Source organism: Mandrillus leucophaeus, unplaced genomic scaffold, assembly GCF_000951045.1.
Source record: "Mandrillus leucophaeus isolate KB7577 unplaced genomic scaffold, Mleu.le_1.0 Scaffold353, whole genome shotgun sequence".
NCBI lineage: Eukaryota > Metazoa > Chordata > Mammalia > Primates > Cercopithecidae > Mandrillus > Mandrillus leucophaeus.
In genome coordinates, this window is record NW_012103732.1 from 2906583 (window position 1) to 2925229 (window position 18647).

Below are 18647 nucleotides of genomic sequence, written 5' to 3' on the forward strand. Positions count from 1 at the left end.
GTGCACTTCCACCTCTAAGTATTTCTCACTAATTGGTGGTCATTTTACTCATAGATATACACTGTGAGGAAAAATGTATTTCAAAACATGATGTCTGTATTAGGTAGAGGGTTGTCTTGGTTCTACCGTAATTTTAAAAAATATATGAGTATGTAAGCATTTAAACTAAAATGGTTCTTCTGTTAAGATCAATTAAATCTTAATTACTGATGAAGATTATCTGAAACTACATGATACCATTTAGCTAGATTCCTTTGACTTGCATCCAGATTTAACTTTGATTTTATGGAAATGGTGAAAGTAACTGCAGTGGAAGAGGTGGCAGCTGTAAGTGTTGCCTGTCTTGCATACTGCCTGAAAGCATTACTATTCATTAAAATAACCTTCACTTTGTAGTAACACTCAAGCTGTAAACAGTCAACTTAGATTCTGGAGAACACACAGCACAAAAAGTAAAGAAATGTCTGTCTTTGCAAAGTAATTTGTCGAGTTGAAGATTATTGTTTTTCATCATGGTGACCCTGACTTGGCTGGCTGGGTGCATATACAGATTAAGATTAATGCAGTTATTCCTTGGCTAAGGTCTGCCTCTTTCAGGGCACATTCTCCCTAATGACATGATTGATAGGCAGTCCCAAATCCGGAGAGGAACTCATTAATCATAGCATTGACTGAATCCAATCATTTGCTTCACCTGCACAGTGATGGACAGGAAAGGATACAATTCAGGAGCTGACACTGAGATACTCCTTTGTCAGAGGGCCTCAACTTTTTCAATGTCAGCCTCTACAAAACCTGACAAGAAATTTTTTTTGCAACCTGTATGCAGTTTCAAAAACATACCTGCAAACTTATTTTCTTGTAAAAAGGTCTTTAAAAAAAAATTTTACTCTAGCTAATGAATATCTCTAAGTCAAAGTAGGATTTTCTTTATTTTTTAGCAAGGCTATATGATCTTAAAGTTCCTCCCGTTTTTGAGAAGGATGTTTTGAAGCTACATGTGGAAGCAATATCAAACTTAATGTCCAGCAGCTGGGTGTCATTTGGTTCCGTCTTCAGGTCAGCTGCACTGACTCTTAGCAGAACTAATTTTATAATCATGGCAAAATCTCAGTAATGAACTGCAGTATACAGCTGATTACGCCACAGTAAATTTTATTTAGTCTTGGAAACAGTGGAAAACCATGAGTTGTAAGAATACTTACATTGCAAAGTGTAGCATGATCCCAATAACAACAAGAAAATTCGTGTGGAATATATGTGTACATTGAATATCATAATTTTTTGCACTGGTATAGTTTGAAATGTTTAAATTCTTTTTGTCATCCATTATTACTGTGTAAATAATGTTCAAAATCAACAATATGTATATAGATCCTTCTAAAAGAAATGTTTTAGAACTCTATCTTGCACATTCCTGGTGTGGTGATAGTAGACTCTTTTTCTGGAAGAATAATCAGGATAGTGACTTTTGCTAAGTGTCTGTTACAGAAAGAAACAGGAGTGGGGCACATATTTTTAAAAGGCAACAAGTGTCAAAGGCCAATTTAAAATACCCACTGGTAAGCACACTGCCACGAAGCACCCAGCCTATATTTAGCATAATAGGCTCCCCCTTTTGACACTTTAATTAGTCTTCAATGTGTTTTACAACAGGTGTAAAGAGGACTCTACAAAAGACAAAATACCAAAGAGCTATTTCAGGCATCAAAGATACTTTTTATCCACAAAGAGAAAATACAAATTATTTCTTACATGTTCTTAAAAAGAAATGTTTTGTTTTCATCTCATGATTATAGCAATCTCAACAATTGCAGTAATGGGAAAATGTTTTATAGATAGGAGTATAAATGCAGTAAAGACATGTTTTAGAAGAAACGATTCAATTTTTGAAAATGCTTTCAGGTGCTTAATTCTAAGGTGCTGTTTATGTGAGCAGCAGCGGTTTGGGAAGGCTTACCTATTTCAGGGAAGTCTTTATGGATGCTTTGAATCTGAGATTTACATCAACTCTCCACACTCCATCTCCATGATTACTCTCCATCTTTACAATTCTTCACTACTGATATGTATATGCTTTCTTTGTATTTAGTGCATTTATGACAATAGAGAAAAGCACGGCCTTACAAGAAGGAGATATTGCTCTTGAACTGACTGAGCAGAAAATAAACACGATGGTCCTGGATCTCTGCCACAAACCAGGTGGCAGCGAGTACCTGAGGCAAATTTATCACATCATGCAGCTCAATGAGGTAGGGAAACGGCCTTTTTACCGAGCAATTAGGTGTGTACTGGCCTGAAGCAGCGTCTGCTGGCAGCTAAGGGTTAGTCAAGGAGGTGATAATACTTCTTAAAGTCAATACCAAACTCAATATTGCATTATTAATAGAATCTATTCAGCCCCGGCTGTTCTGCATTTGTACAGAAAAAGCTTCACTGAAACAATGTAGATTTTATTTATATGGTTTAAACAATAACACGGCTCATAAACTCAGTTCAGTTCTTAATTGTAGACACTAGAGGTGTAGTTTGGGAATTCTGTGTTTGTGACTGTTAGACTGATGTTAAAATCTGGTATTTGTACAATGAATTTTCAGAAGAGAGACTTAGCTCTTTTCCTGCAGATATCATGCTTGTGTTGGTGAAGTTGGAGATTTCTTATTTAATCAAAAAACTTAAGAAGAATATTGAACTATATTCAGGAGCAACCAGATGAACCGAGGAAAATTCATTAATACCCAGACGCTGGTTGAACCAATGTTATGCCTTTCTATCCCCTTGCCCTCTGACTTTGCATGTTTTTGGCTGTTTTAGTGAAAATGTAAATAGCACGTTATCTCAGCTATTGAAACAAAGTTCTCTAACTTAATCAGGTTTTGAATTTTATCATATGTGTCTGAATTAGATTGTGGCATCTAATTGTGTTTATATTTGCAAATACATGAATGTAATTTTTGGAATAGTAAAAATTGTATAATGTGAATATATAGTGTTTTAGTTTTATCTATATAACATAGGCCTTTATAACCATACATTTTCAAGGGATAAATTAAATTCGACAATAGCATGTTACAACTTGATTATATAAATGTTTTGCCCACCATTAGCTATCTGAAAGTTACTTCAAGTATACCTTGTTTCCTGGATTTCATAGAACTAATCAAACAGTCAATAAACAGGTGATATAACAATGGCCTCAGAAGGATGTAAGAAATTTGTAGCTATGAGATATGACCCTGTCCTTAAGGCACCAGAGCTCAGTTTGTAATTGTTACAAAGTAACACAACCTATTCACTCTTGTCAGTGATCCCTCATAGCTTGCTTAGGGTTTCTATCTGAGAAACTCAGGAACCCCTCACCTTGGCAAACTGAAAGACCTCTATTGCAAAGTGATGCTCCTCATTGGGTATGTCCACCTGGCCATTCTGATTGGCCAAAGTAATTGTGGTGACTACTGAGGAACAGATGTTGCAGTGTGGTTACCTCCATATCCTTAGTTAAACAGTGTTACAATAGCTCTGAGGATGGTAAAGCTGGTCTGAATTGCCAAACTGATAGAATTGTCCTATTTTTAAAAGGTACATAATATTAAAAAGCTCAACAATCACCAATAAGCAAGATCATCCAAAATTGAATTGGCTATTTATTGGCCATCAATTATCTGGTTATACTCTGGAAAGCCAAAAGCTGTACTTCCCTCATAGAGCTCCTATAACTCTGAGATAGTGGTTCTGAACAGGATACCATGAGATTACACTGGGGTACCACCACATTTTGCTCAGTGTTATGATTTCTCTTGTTACAACTGAGTATATTTACTGTTATAGTAATGTCTATCAGATGGGCTATAGAGCTAAGTATCTGGTGGTTTACTGGGCTGAATGAAGCACGGCACTGCAAGGTAAGAGGCATAATGCTAGGTGAGGCTAGAAGCAAAGAGAGACCGTTGCCTTGTAACTATTACAAAAACACAGGCAATAAGCCCAAACAACACAAGCATGACTAGGTGACTGGTATGGTACTTATGACTGCTTTTCCACTGTGAGGTACTGCTATGCTGTAAGTGACATTGCATTGTGATGTTTGCTCATTTCATGAGTAGTGTTATGAGTCTTTAGCACCTTCAAATGTGCTGCTAAATATTTCTCAATAATGTAATGTAAATAGTGAAGCATTTATGGGTACAGGCCTAGGTGAGGGGAAGATTGGGTGTGCCATTCATAGAGACCAAGAAGTTATCAGGGAAAATGGGGTTAAAGATGCTTTGTCTTGGAGATAAAGATAAGATGTCCAAGCAAAAATGTCTCATTATAGTTAAGGCCCTGACCATGATGTTGTGCCACACTCCTATCGACTCCAGTGGGGATGGTACCAGGTTCAAGAGGCTGAAGAGACCCAGAGCTGGCCCACAAGACATGGGGTTTTATTGGGAGCTTACGTACAGGGAAGAGAGGCCAGTGGTAGTGGGCTGGGCAGGAAAACCACAGCTACTTGCAAGAGGCATGCAGTTTATACAGCATTTTCATTTAGCACCGTCTACCTAGCAACCTCTACCTGACGACCTTCATTTAACCCAAAACAAAGGGCCTCAATCCCCTGTATGGCTCTAGTACTGCGGGATGGGCCAGGGGCTTAGAGGTTCCTCATAGATAAAGAATGGATCTCGGGTTGGCCCCTCCCAGATTCCTTAGCTTAGAACTCTGAAAACACATTCGAGTGCATCTGCCATACAGGGTCATTCTCAGGGTGTGATCAAGTAATCACTGTCAGGCGCATCTACCAGACACATGGGCACAAATGAGACCAGACATGCATACAGATTTGGTCTATATGAATGTGGTAGTTGAGGTCATCAGACTGACAAAGCTCTTCAGTGAAGAGAAATGGAGAAATGATGAATAGAGGAATAAGTTTTGACGTAAATGCACAGGGAAAGTGTTCAAGAAAGAATGGAAATCTAAAGATATGGCCCAATTAGTTGTAAATCTGATTAAAGCAGTGTCACAGTTAAAGAATCTGAGGTTTTTAAGAAGGGTTAGTGATGACTGTCAGTGCAGTACCTAGAAAGATCAACAAAGCAGAAAACTCCATTTTTTTCACAATTTGCCACAGAACAGTTTCTCTTTTTCGAATAGTGGAAACGGTCAAAATGTAGTTACATAAGGTGAAATCAGTTAAGACAGATTGTTGTTAGCCAAAACAAAGCATTTTTGTCAATGAAAGTATTCCTTTGAAAAATTTTATTTGCGTAAATCATAACGGAGAAAAGTTTTGTTTCTGTTCAATAATCTAAATCTAGGCATAAAACTATTTTCTGATGGCTTTATCATGAACAATATTTAGTAAGAGTCCATGTGTGACCCTCTATCAGACACTAAAGAATTAATCCTTCTACAAATATATGCTCTACAACAGGGGTCCCCAGCCCCTGGGCCACAGACCTCTACCAGTCCGTAGCCTGTTAGGAACTGGGCTGTACAGCAGGAGGTGAGTGGCGGGACAGTGAGCATTACCACCTGAGCTCCGCCTATGGTCATATCAGCAGCAGCATTAGATTCTCATAGGAGCATGAACCCTATTGTGAACTGCACATTTGAGGGATTTAGGTTGTGTGTTCCTTATGAGAACCTAATGCCTGATGATCTGAGGTGGAACAGTTTCATCCCAAAACCATATTCACCCTCCCTCGGTCCATGTCCATGGAAAAATTGTCTTCCACGAAACTGGTCCCTGGTGCCAAAAAGATTGGGGACTGCTGCTCTATAACAAGTAAGTTCAAGAAATGACTATGATTGTTAACTTCAGCAGTGGTTTCTTTCAATTTTTAGGGTTTATAATCTAAAATTTGCCTCTCATGATGAACACAGTGGGCATTCCTAAAGTTACAGAGGCACAGAAAAAAGCACAGTGAACTGAGGGCAGAAATGTGACTCCTCACCACAGCTGTACCTCTCACCCCTGTGTGATCTCAGGATTGTCCCGTGACCTTTCAGTGCCAACCATTGAGTGTGGCATTGGGCTAGAGATTCCCTGTGCCTATGGATCTCCAGGGAAATCCTCTATTTTTTTTTTTTTTGAGACGGAGTCTTTCTGTCGCCCAGGCTGGAGTGCAGTGGTGTGATCTCTACCTCCTGGGTTCAAGTGATGCTCTTGCCTCAGCCTCCTGAGTAGCTGGGATTACAGGTGCCCGCCACCACACTCAGCTAACTTTTGTATTTTTATTAGAGATGGGGTTTCACCATGTTGGCCAGGCTGGTCTGGAACTCCCAACCTCAGGTGATCTGCCCACCTCGGTCTCCCAAAGTGCTGGGATTACAGGTGTCAATCACTGCATCCAGCCAGGAATGCTCATTAACAGGCAAGTTCTGATTCAATAGGGTCCAAGAGTCTGCTTTTCTAACAAGCTCCCAGGTGAGGCTTAACTCAGCTGATCCAGTGCCCCAGACTTTGAGTAGCACAGGTTTCCTAAATGATGTCTGAATACCTTTTTGGCTCTAACATTCTGAACTTCATCCTAACCCTAACCTCAAAGAAAAAAAATTACCTTGTGATACGTGAAACATCACAAGAACATTTATATTTAAAAAAATCTATTAGATGACTTATTTATTAATAGTGAGCATTTATTAGTTGATGGGGACTTTTGGTCATTTTAATTTGTCATCTTCCAGAAAAAGTTCCATAAAATACATTAGGATTATTCACCTTATTTATTTATTGTGTGGAAAATGAGGTATAGTGTTGTAGATTGGCTTTTTCTGCCCAGGCCTGCACTGGCAGTTGGGGGCTTATGATGACATATTTTGAGTTTCTCTCGAACCTTGATATTTTTCACTCCATGGGATGGAAATAGAGTTTAGGAGTTTGCATTATAATTAATTCCGTGTTGAATGAGACTGCTTGCAGTAAAATATCAGAGTACTCAATGCTCTGCTGAGCCTGGAGTAGTTAACAACTATGCTTAATGAATGGATGAGCAACCTTGTACTGTGAATAATTATGCAGCTGAGTTAAGTTTTGGTAACCAGACACGTTAGGTGGCAAGACAATGCCTGTTAAAAAGCTCTGATATATCAAACATATATTCATTCTGTAAGAGTTTGGTCAATGGTTTCCTAATCTATACTACATATTAGGTAAACCTGTTTTTGATGGGTTTATTGCAATGCTGATTGGTACTCCACTATGTATCTTCTGAAAATGTATTCTTCCCTGAGGCAAGTAATACACTGTAATCTAGCAAATGTGCTGAAAGAATAAATTTGGATATTGATCAGTTTATTTTTACAGAGAATGTCTGCTTCTCACCGTCACAACTTGTAATTTCTTTTCTTTGAAGGAATATTTAAAAGAACAGCTGTTTTCTATGAATAGTTCAGAGGAAAAGCCATTACCCATCCGACCTTTAAAGGCGACCTTGAGGAGTATAGAAGATCAGCCTTCTGCCTTTAACCCTTTCCATGTGTATAAGGCGTTTAGTGAAAACATGCTAGATCAGGTATGTGGAAATTAAATGGTAAATTTAATTTAAATGTGTGGTTTCTTTACTCAACTAAGAAAAAATTGCTTTGTGTTTGAATATTTACTCATAAGCTTTTTTTGCTAGGAAGCAAAAGGCCTTGTTCTTACTTACATGGTCTGTACAAATTGACTTTTAAAAGTTATTTAACCTTTTTTCTATTTGTCAAACTGATTCATCTGTTTGGTCTGTAAAACTTAACTTTTGGCTGATCGGTTTACCATGGGCAGAGGGAACATCTGTTAGGCTGTGTCTACAGAGGGCTGAAGAACCAGGCATTTTGTAACATTCCTTTCCTCCCTTGTCACCCCCATCCCCCAAAACACACACTCACAAAATACCTTGCAACCTTTATGAATGTATCAGGCAAATTAGAACATAGTTAAAATTAATTATAAATAGAGCACTGAGCTCCTACTTTAAGTGGTATGGGGTAAATTTGCTTTTTATAACCATAGACACATTCCCAAATTTAAAACGAATTTGTTAATAATCTTAAAGCCAGGCTATTTGGAATAAAGTCAATATGGGAAACACCACACATTTTTAAATGTCAGATTATGCCATTATCTAAGCTGCATGTCTCAGTAGTTACACTGAAAAGATCATCTTTCTGCCGAAGTATTTGAAATCTAAAGTTGCTTTTGCTTTGTTCATTCTTCTGGTGGCTTTTCCCAGAAACCTCTTGACAGACAATTTGAACTAACAGGGCAGAAGAGAAGGATTGCTTGACCTAGAGCTCTGATGAAAATAAGAATTAAAACAATGACCTAATTCAGCATGCAGATAATATTTTTACCATGACTGTTACAGCTCTAGTCTACACTCATCAATACTGTAGTAGAGTAAGACCTTCAAATGCTGACAACCCAGGGCAGAATTCTGCTGCTCTATGACAGGATTGTAGTGCTCAATTAATCAGCAGGTGACAGGGGATAGCTCTTGTTGGATTTTAAACGTCAGTCTGGACTCCTGTTTTCAAAACTATTTCATTCTAAGGAGCATAAGCATTTATAATACTTTGAATATACTAAGTTTGAGTTTATTGGCTGCTTTTCTGTGTTGTGCATTAGATTGCTCCAAACCATAAATAATTATTAGAGCCGTTAAATTTTCCCTACTTCATTTAAATCAATGGCATATTTTATTGAGTTCTGAATTATGAGATTATTTTTCACAGTAATTTTTCTCCATAGTCTGTTGCGAAATTTCTATTAATGAGAAGAATCATTTATATAATTTACACTTACAGATCCTCATCATCTTCCCTTTAAAGCATTTTCTTAACCAAAAAGATAACATTAATATCATACTCTAATTAGGCTGTATCTTATAATTTGATTCTTAGCACTTCCAAGTTTGTTTTTTAATCAAACTTTTGGTTGCTGGAAAGAAAATCAAACAATAAATTGATATGATGTCTGAAAAAGTTCCCAATTATTTTTCTTTGCTTTTCAAACAGTCTCCTTCTCAGAGAAACTTGTTGGGGAAATGCCATTAACACTTGGAAGAATAACGACTCAAGAAATTGATTTATATTTTTATAAATAATGATTACATCCCCAAATGGATTTATAAATTAATTGCTATCTTATTGGAATAAAAACCTTCTTCTGTGGACATGATTGATGTTATCTGTCTAAGTCCTTGTTCTGGACCCCCCTCCTTCTTAGTTAGTCTATCACAGCTGGAGCTTTAATTTACTGATCATATTAACACTGATTAATAACTAACAATAGTGTCTTCTCATTTATCAACAGTCAGCCACCACAAAATGGAAGTGGAACTGGGCAAAGTTGCTGCCAAATTATCTGGGACTGGATAAGATGACCTTCAGTGTGCTGCTCAAAAACAGGTAATAAAATTGGGGATCTTGGGGGGTCTACTTGAAGGACAATGTTGTGTGTGTGTATGTGTGTGTGCATACACATACACAGATATTACTAGTGTATTTTTGGGAAAAGTGAAAACATTTTATCAGCAGTGGAATCTCTTTTATTTTCTTCCTTTCCAGCCTCCCATCTTTTAAAAGTATGACTAATGATAGGAGTATACTCTCTAAATACCATTCTCTATAGTGAAAATTTGTAAAAGGCAGTAACATTAATTTCAGAGATGAAATTAGTGGATTTTAGTCTGAATTTTAAATATTTTTGACTGTGTATATTTAATAGTTCACTATTGTAAAGACCAAAAGTTATTGACTTGAAAGTCATTATAATATTACACCTTTGTTTACAACAACTTAATGAATGTATATAAAATGCCAAGCCAAATCAACTAGTCTAATCAGGAAAACATGTGAGTAAAACTGTCATGATTGAATTTTTCACTTTTCAGCCAGTTATGTTGGCACAGTCTTAATATAGCCACAGTAGCATATTATTTTATACAAAGATACACACACACACACACACACACACAGACACACAGACACCAGTATAATCCAATGAAATGATAATGTGATTTCAGCCTAGGAAACAACATGTAATTTATTTTGCACAAAAGTATGAACATTTTGTTTTGGATCAATTAACATGGTTTTTAAAAAATACTTAAAGTTTCAGTAAAAACTATAAGGTGTAAACTTTAAAAATTTGGATTTTTAATCAAGTATAATACATTTTCAAATAAGATATCTTTTATGATATTCCTTTTATTGTTTGAGTCATCTGTGTGCTTATAGCTAAGTTTGAGACTTATCATCTATATGATCTTTGTGACATAGAATGTATTTCCATGTCTTTTTGCAAAAATATTGAGTATCTTTTTTTTGAAAGAAAATAATGACAATAACATAGTAGAATTGTCAAATCATTCTTGAGAAATCTGGATGAATATAAGAAAATACCCTAAGAGAGAGATTGCAGTATTTCCCAGAAGGAGGTTATAGAGGCAGCTTTACTGCCAATAAAAGCTATAGCTTAGATGTGAGGTTGCAATGGTATTTATAATATTTCACCGCTGAATTAAGCTCACCCACCCATCATAGACAAAGTTCAACAACACAGAAGCTTAATGATCAAGGCCAGAGCCTTTCCCCAGCAAGCTTACCACCTGGCTGGCAGCAGTCCAGATGTACTCAATCCTTTTTTTTTTTTTTTTTCCTGAGACGGAGTCTCGCTCTGTCGCCCAGGCTGGAGTGCAGTGGCCGGATCTCAGCTCACTGCAAGCTCTGCCTCCCGAGTTTATGCCATTCTCCTGCCTCAGCCTCCCTAGTAGTTGGGAGTATAGGTGCCCGCCACCTCGCCTGGCTAGTTTTTTTTTTTTTTAGTAGAGACAGATGTACCCTATTCTTACACAAGTCCCCAGAGGTTCACCTATACTGTCCCAGAGATATCTGGAGAGGTCAGAGGAGGGGTTGGTGGAGGAGAGACCAGATCCTCCGTTGAATCTATAGTGACATGATGTTTATACAATATTAAATGTCTGTCTGGAAACAAACTAGGAAAGATAAGTAATTATTTTTCTATTTGGAAAGTTTTGAGTTTATGTAGATTAACTGTATTATATTTTACTAAATATATTTTCAGTCATGAATTGCTGCTTCCAATCCACTAAATGGTCCTCTAGGGACAACACATCCTTCAAAACTTACTGTGTTTGCTTTTTATAATATTCACCTCTAAGTGAATTTGTGTTTTACGCAGAATTGCATATTTTTGTTTTTGTCTAAGGACTTTGGATCACTAGCTATTAAAGTGTATTTTCTTGAGATCTGTGCAGGAGTGGGTGGGAGAAAAGAACTCGTACAAATTTAGCCAGAAATAACAGGTCAAAACAGTTCTGTTGGAAAAGAGTCATGAATTTTTAATAGAAACAGCTAGAATCTCATCTTAATAAGAACCTTAGATTTTTAAAGAATGGTATGAAAATCATTCTACTGCAAAGCTACCACACACGAGCTATGATGAACTTAACTGATCCACCTTAGAAGGATTAAAGACACCTGAGGGTTTTCAATCTTTTCTATCACTCTCCCATTTATTTTAAGAATATTATTTATGAGTTTTGTTTAATATTGAACCGGTAAGGAAATTGTTAGTTTCTCGATGACACCCTCTTGTCTCTCTTGTTTGAACTTATCTGAAAATGCTGATTTTTTTAAGAGTACATTTAATTGTTGACAACATGGTTATCTGAAAGATACATACTTGAAAATTAGGCCATAGAACTTTGAGCTTTTAAAATGAGTTATATATGCTATCCAACACCTGAAAACTATGGTATTTGGGGTTAGGTGGAACCAAAGGGAAGAATTCAGAGCAGTTCAGCTGAATATGCTCAGTTTTTTCCTCCCAAATTCACCAATTAAATGAGTCACTTGTTCTCTTTTTGCTCCTTTCATTGGTAATATATTTGTATTAGTCTATCTCTATACTATGTTCTAGTGTATGTATGGGGCTGTGAATGATGTCTGAGGACATAATATTACAAGGAAAAGTGAACTGAAATATACAAGTATGAAAAAAGTTGAAGAGAAGGGAAAAGAATCCTTTCTATTCACCTTAAATTCATTTGTGCCTTGTCTTCAACGTTCATATAATAAGCAGGCCATCTGTGGAATTAGTCTCCCCATATGCCTAGAGTGCACTAGACCTCCCTCACCCCCTAAATAAGACGGAGACTAGAAAGCAGGATTCCTGGGTTCTCAGGCACTTACCTTTGACTTTAGATTTCCTTATCTTTAAAATAAAATAATAATAATTGTAAAGCTGCTTCATGGAGATTGTTGACACGGTCAAAAGTGCTAAAGTATTTGGAAGTGTTTTTGAAAGCTGATAACACAATACAGTCATCCCTCAGTATTCATTAGGGATTGGTCCCAAGACCCCCTCAGATACTAAATTCTGCAGATGCCAAGTCCCTGATATAAAATGCTGTCATATTTGCAAATAACCTATGCATATCTGCCCATGTACTTTAAATCATCTCTAGATTACTTTCAATACCTAATGCAATTCTCACATATCACTGCATTTGTGTGGATGCAATGTAATACTCGGCATGCAACAAATTCAAGTTTTGCTTTTTGGAACCCGGTGGAACTCTTTTCCCCAAATATTTTCTATCTGAGGTTGACTGAATTCATGGATGCAGACCCCACAGACACAGAGGCACCACTGTACATATTCAAAAAAGTAGTAACACAGCAGCGGTTTTGGTGTCTAGTCAGGTAAGGAAACTATAAAGTCCATTAAGGATTGGTAGGAAGTTGTTGTAAGATCGAACACTCAGAACACTCAGGTTATGTGGACCCCAGGCCTAAATCAATAGTGAGGATCAGAAAAAGTATCAGATCAGAAACCAGGCAACAGGCCCACAGGTCTGGAAGACAAACAGAAAATGAGCAAGAATGAAGGTCAAAAAGCCAAGTGAACCACTCAGGTAATAAAGACCCAGGAGATAAAGACTTCAGGGGCAGCTCAGACACATGAAAGAGGAGATCTGTAGGGCCACAATAATGTCTATATCTGAGTCAGTTCTGGCCTTTGTTCCACAGGCTGGTTCTGGGCTGACTCCAAAGGCAGAACAAATCTTGAAGCAGCTGCCTGAGTCCTTGGCAAAAATGTGTTCTTCACTCACTGTCTGGCCTCATCTCAAAACACCTCCTTCCGACTCATGATGCTCTAAATAGAATTCTTTCTTTAAGTTCTTTGGATTCTCTAAACGCTTTCCCGCTTCAGGGTCTTAGTATTTGCAGTTCCCTCAGCTCTTCACATGGCTGGTGCCATCTTGTCCATCTGAGACAAATGTTACCTCCTGAGGAGACTTGTCTATTTCAATTGTCTAAAAGGACCCTCCAGGCTACCCTAGCATTCTACTCTACTGTGTTTTCTTGAGTTATTGTTAACTGAAATATTTGTTTCTGTTTATTTATTGTCTTTTAATTTTACCCTCTGTGGTAGAATGTAAACTCCATAAGAATAGCACCTTGTTTGCCTTATCCTGGTGGTGTCTTCAGTACCTAGAACAGCCCTTGGGCACAGAGCAGGCTCTAAGTAGTGTGTGTTGAATTAATTAATAAACAAATGAAGAATAAGAATGCAGAGAAAAAGTCAGCTCCTGACAGATGAGCACAGGTTAGGTATTCTTATGTGATGTTTGATTAATAGACATGTAGGTATTATAAGAATATTTGCTGGAAAATCTGAAGTAAAAAAGTATCTATATGCATATTCATTCTCTTCATTTTCCAAATTTGGGTGAAAGTCAGGTTATTTAAGCTCCGTATGTTTAAAATGTCTGTTGTAATAGCCACAAAAAGAATAAAATATTGGCCGGGCGCAGAGGCTCACACCTGTAATGCCAGCACTTTGGGAGGCCGAGGCAGGCGGATCATGAGCTCAGGAGATCGAGACCATCCTGGCTAATACGGTGAAAAGCTGTCTTTACTAAAAATACAAGAAATTAGCCGGGCGTGGTGACCGGCACCATAGTCGCAGCTACTCGGAAGGCTGAGGCAGGAGAATGGCGTGAGCCTGGGAGGCGGAGCTTGCAGTGAGCCGAGGTCGCGCCACTGCACTCCAGCCTGGGCGACAGCACGAGATTCTGTCTTAAAAAAATAATAATAATAAAATAAAAGAATAAAATACCTAGGAATACAGCTAACCAGGAAGGTGAAACATCTCTACAACAGGAATTACAATACAAAGTACTGCTCAAAGAAATCAGAGATGAAAAAAAGCAAATGGAAATATTCCATGCTCATGGATAGGAATAATCAATATTGTTAAAATGGCCATACTGCCCAAAGTAATTTACACATTCAATACTATTCCTATCAAACTACCAATAATGTTCTTCACTGAATTACTTATTTTAAAATTAATGTGGAACCAAAAAAGAGCCCGAGTAGCAAAGGCAATCCTAAACAAAAAGAACAAAGCTGGAAGTGTCATGTTACCTGACTTCAAGTTATACTACAAGGTTACTGTAACCAAAACAGCATGGTATGGTACAAAAACAGACCCATAGACCAGTGGAACAGAATAGTTAGCCTAGAAATAATGCCACAGAGCTACAACCATCTAATCTTCAAAGTTCTCAAAAACAAGCAATGAGTAAAGAATTCCCTATTCAATAAATGATGCTAAGATAACAGGCAAGCCATATGCAAAAGATTGAAACTAGACTCCTTCCTTAGACCATATACAAAAATCAATTCAAGATTAATTAAAGACTTAAATGTAAAACCTAAAACTACAAAAATCCTGGAAAATAACCTAGGAAATACCATCCAGGACCTAGGCCTTGGCAAAGATTTCACGATGAAGATGCAAAAGCAATTGAAACAAAAACAAAAAATGACAAATGGGATCTAATTAAACAAAAGAGCTTCTGCACAGCAAAAGAAACTATCATCAGAGTAAACAGACAACCTACAGAATGCATCTGACAAAGGTCTAATATCCACCATCTATAAGGAACTTAAATCAACAAGCAAAAAGCAAACAACCCCATTAAAAAGTGGGCAAAGGACATAAATAGACACTTTTCAAAGACATATACATGATCAACAAACATATGAAAAAAAGCTCAATATCACTAAATATTAGAGAAATGCAAATCAAAGCCACAATGAGATAGCATCTCACACCAGTCAGAGTGACTATTAATAAAAAGTCAAAAAATAACGTGCTGGCAAGATTATGAAGAAAAGGGAATGCTTATACACTGCTGGTGGGCAAATAAATTAGTTCAGCCCTTGTGGAAAGCAGTGTAGCAATTTCTCAAAGAACTTAAAATAGAATTACCATTCAGTTCAGCAATCCCATTACTGGGTTTATACCCAAAGGAATAGAAATCATTCTACAATAAAGACATATGCACATGTAACTCCATTGCAGCACTATTCACAATAGTTAAAGACACGGAATCAACCTAAATGCCCATCAATGGTAGAATGCATAAAGAAAATGTGACATAAATACTCTACAGAATACTACATAGCCATAAAAAAGAATAAGATCATGTCTTTTGCAGGGATGTGGATGGAGCTGGAGACCATTATCCTAAGCAGACTAATGCAGGAACAGAAAACCAAATACTGCATGTTCTCACATATAAGTGGCAGCTAAACACTGAGAACACACAGACACAAAGACGGGATTAACAGACTCTGGGGCTTACTTGAGGGTAGGGAATAGGGGGAGGGAGAAGATCAAAAAGCTACCTGTCAGGTGCTATGCTTATTACCTGGGTGATGAAATAATCTGTACGCCAAACTCCTATGACTTGCAATTGATCTATATGACAAACCTGCACATGTATCCCTGAACCTAAAATAAAAGTTAAATAAATAAATAAAATCCCCATTGTTATTATTGTTATGTAAATTTGGCTCAGATTAAAATAACAGAAAGCTGGTCTTTATTTTTAGTTAATCGATCCAATTCAAGTCATAACCTCGTCAGTAACAAAGTCTGTTTTATACTCCATGACTTATAAATCTTTTGACATTTGGGTGACAGAGTTTGTGTTTGTTAAATGATACGAAAAATGCAAGTTGGAAACTTTAAGGTGGAGTTAGTTGATAACAGTATCCAACGAAGCCTTTGTAAATTAATTAGGAGTGATTATTTTGAGGCATTTGAAGAAGTGTATAGTAGCCGAGACCTCAGAAAACAGATCCTGAATATATACTAATAATATATGTGTTTCAATTTAGAAAGTTTGCTATTGTGAAAAATAAAGACTCCCTAGAGTTTCAGAAAATCAACATATATATCAGTTCTACACCTTTACTTTTGATGCTATCTAAGAATATGTACAGTGATTGTACATTGATCTTTTGAAATAATAAAGGTTCTTTTCATAGTTTCTTACTATTAGTTTTTTGCTTTTGTTCTCACCCACTTTAAAATAAATCCAGACTAGAGAATGAGATGGTGATTGCATTTGCAGGAGAGTGGACCGAAAGGAGCACTCCCTTCCCTCATTCATGGCGAAGCTCCAGATTGGCATTTTAATATTGTTTTCTTTGTCACTGGAACAAATTTATGTTGCTTCTTTTCTCTTTACCTTATTTATTCCAAACTAATTCCCAAGAACTGTGGTGTTGAAAATAATCTGTGAATACAGTGCAGTGCTGTGCTATTTTAACCATCTAAATATACTGCATATGAGTTTGGCTTCGAGTTGAGCAAACACAATTAAATATCATGGCAGGAACAGCAGAAGGGGTGGTGGAGGCAGATTTCTGGCTGTCACTTTGGGGCCTGTCCAGGTGGACAATAACCATACATCTGAGAGGAAACAGAGATTAGAAAACATGTTTTAAAAGAGGCATTGATCTGTGGAGTTGATTGTTTACTTTTAATGATAATAATTATTAAAGTACCTTTACCCTATATCAGATTACAGTGTGTGCCCTGTGGTGTGTAGAGAGCAGAAAATATTGTCTCTGGCCTCAAACTGCACACACTGCACTCTCAAATGACTGTTCTCAGGCAGTGCTACCATTAGCACAATGTTTATAGTTGCTCACAGCAGTAAATTCCTGGTGCAGCAGCAGGCGGCCTTGTTATGGAGAAGTGGGTTTAAGAAAAAGGAGAAGTTGATTTTATGAGTACACACCTCTTAGTCATTACATACATATGCCATGCCATTCAAATTTGGTGGGTTTTTTCATGCTCCCGTTCCCTAGAAAATTGTTTTCTTCCTTCCTCTACCAAAAGACCTCAGACTGAGTGACTCTCTTCCCATCTTCACTATATCTTCTCAAACAAGAGAAAACTTTTCTCTTATCTTGAAATCTACAGCAGCATGTTTTTTTTGTTTGTTTGTTTTTTTGCAGAGACTGTCTAACATGTATTCAAAATGCGTAAGTTTAACAATCTGATCCTCAGAATTTCTAGGGCTAAAGGAATTGGTACGTGAACCAAACAAACTCATACATGTGTATTATTTCCTGATGGGTAACTTGTATGTCTGTTGCCCTTTATGATATATAAAGCACTTTCGCACTAATCTCCTTTGACTCTCACTACAACCATGTAACAAGAGACAGGTACTCTTGAGGTTGCAGAACATTAAATAACATGCCTAAGGTCACGGACCTTACATGACAGCTCAAAAGAGCCCCAAGATGAAGGCTTCTGGTTTTGTATCCACTATAGTATCTGCTACTTTATCTATTAATATATACCATTCTTCTGGTCAATTTTTTAATTAGCTGCATATTTACTGTAATAATACTGATGATAATGAAGATAGCAAACATACAGAGTGTTTGCCATATGGCTGGCATAATTTAAGTGATTTATATACGCATATTTAACTGTAAATCCTTATAATAACTTTACCAAGTAGGCATCATATTATTACTTTCCTGATAAAGACACTAAGGCACAGAGGAACAGAGCTCTAAGTGATGGTGCTCAGATTTTGGCTCAAGGCCATGTTCTTAATCACTTCCCTCTAGGGCTTCTGCAGAGTTTTTATAATGCTTTGCTTACTTTCCTCATTCAACATTTTTGAACATCTATTAAATGAAAGGCATTTATTTAGAATAAAGTAACAATATCCTAGGGATATTCCAATATCCTTCAAAGGACCCCTAAGTGCTACTCTGCAAAAATTTTAATCCACTTTGAATTTTCACTGCGGTTGTCTCCCCCATTCAAGCTCCCAAATCCCTCCTGCTGACTTTCCACCATCTACCTTACCAGGAAGAGTAAAGCCATCTCATGTAAAACTCCCCTTTCCTTCCTAAACCTCAATTTTGTTTTATCATCTCCAATCCTTTGCCTGTTATCTCTAGCCTTGGAGAAAGAGCCCTCTTCTAGTTAAAATTTGAGAAATTGACTATGGATTGGGCTAAAACATTTGGACATTAACCAGTAGACTTGAGGGAATCATCAGAGCCTTTAAGCCAAGGAGTGACAGAAACAGAAAGCTACTTTAGCACATTAATAACACCTGCAGTGGAGGGAAGGCGGCAGGGTCAGGTTGGAGATTGTGGCTAGAGATTGAGGAAGAGATTATACAACACAAATATAAAAGAAACTTCCAGGGAAGTTTAGGGACTCAGAAAAATCTATTTTTGGCCGGGGTTGGTGGCTCATACTTGTAATCCCAGAGCTTTGGGAGGCCAAGGCGGGTGGATCACGAGGTCAAGAGATT

The 18647-nt window shown here is 37.3% G+C and overlaps 1 protein-coding gene across 1 annotated transcript in view; it reads left to right on the top strand.

Annotated features, from left to right (window-relative positions):
- The window catches only part of KIAA0825 (KIAA0825 ortholog), a 498815-nt gene that overhangs the window by 246357 nt on the left and 233811 nt on the right, over positions 1 to 18647 (top strand). Inside the window, exons 19-21 of the mRNA XM_011989441.1 lie at positions 2093 to 2252; positions 7341 to 7503; positions 9285 to 9375. Of these exons, the coding sequence (XP_011844831.1) occupies positions 2093 to 2252; positions 7341 to 7503; positions 9285 to 9375 (414 nt within the window). The remainder of the gene's footprint in view (positions 1 to 2092; positions 2253 to 7340; positions 7504 to 9284; positions 9376 to 18647) is intronic.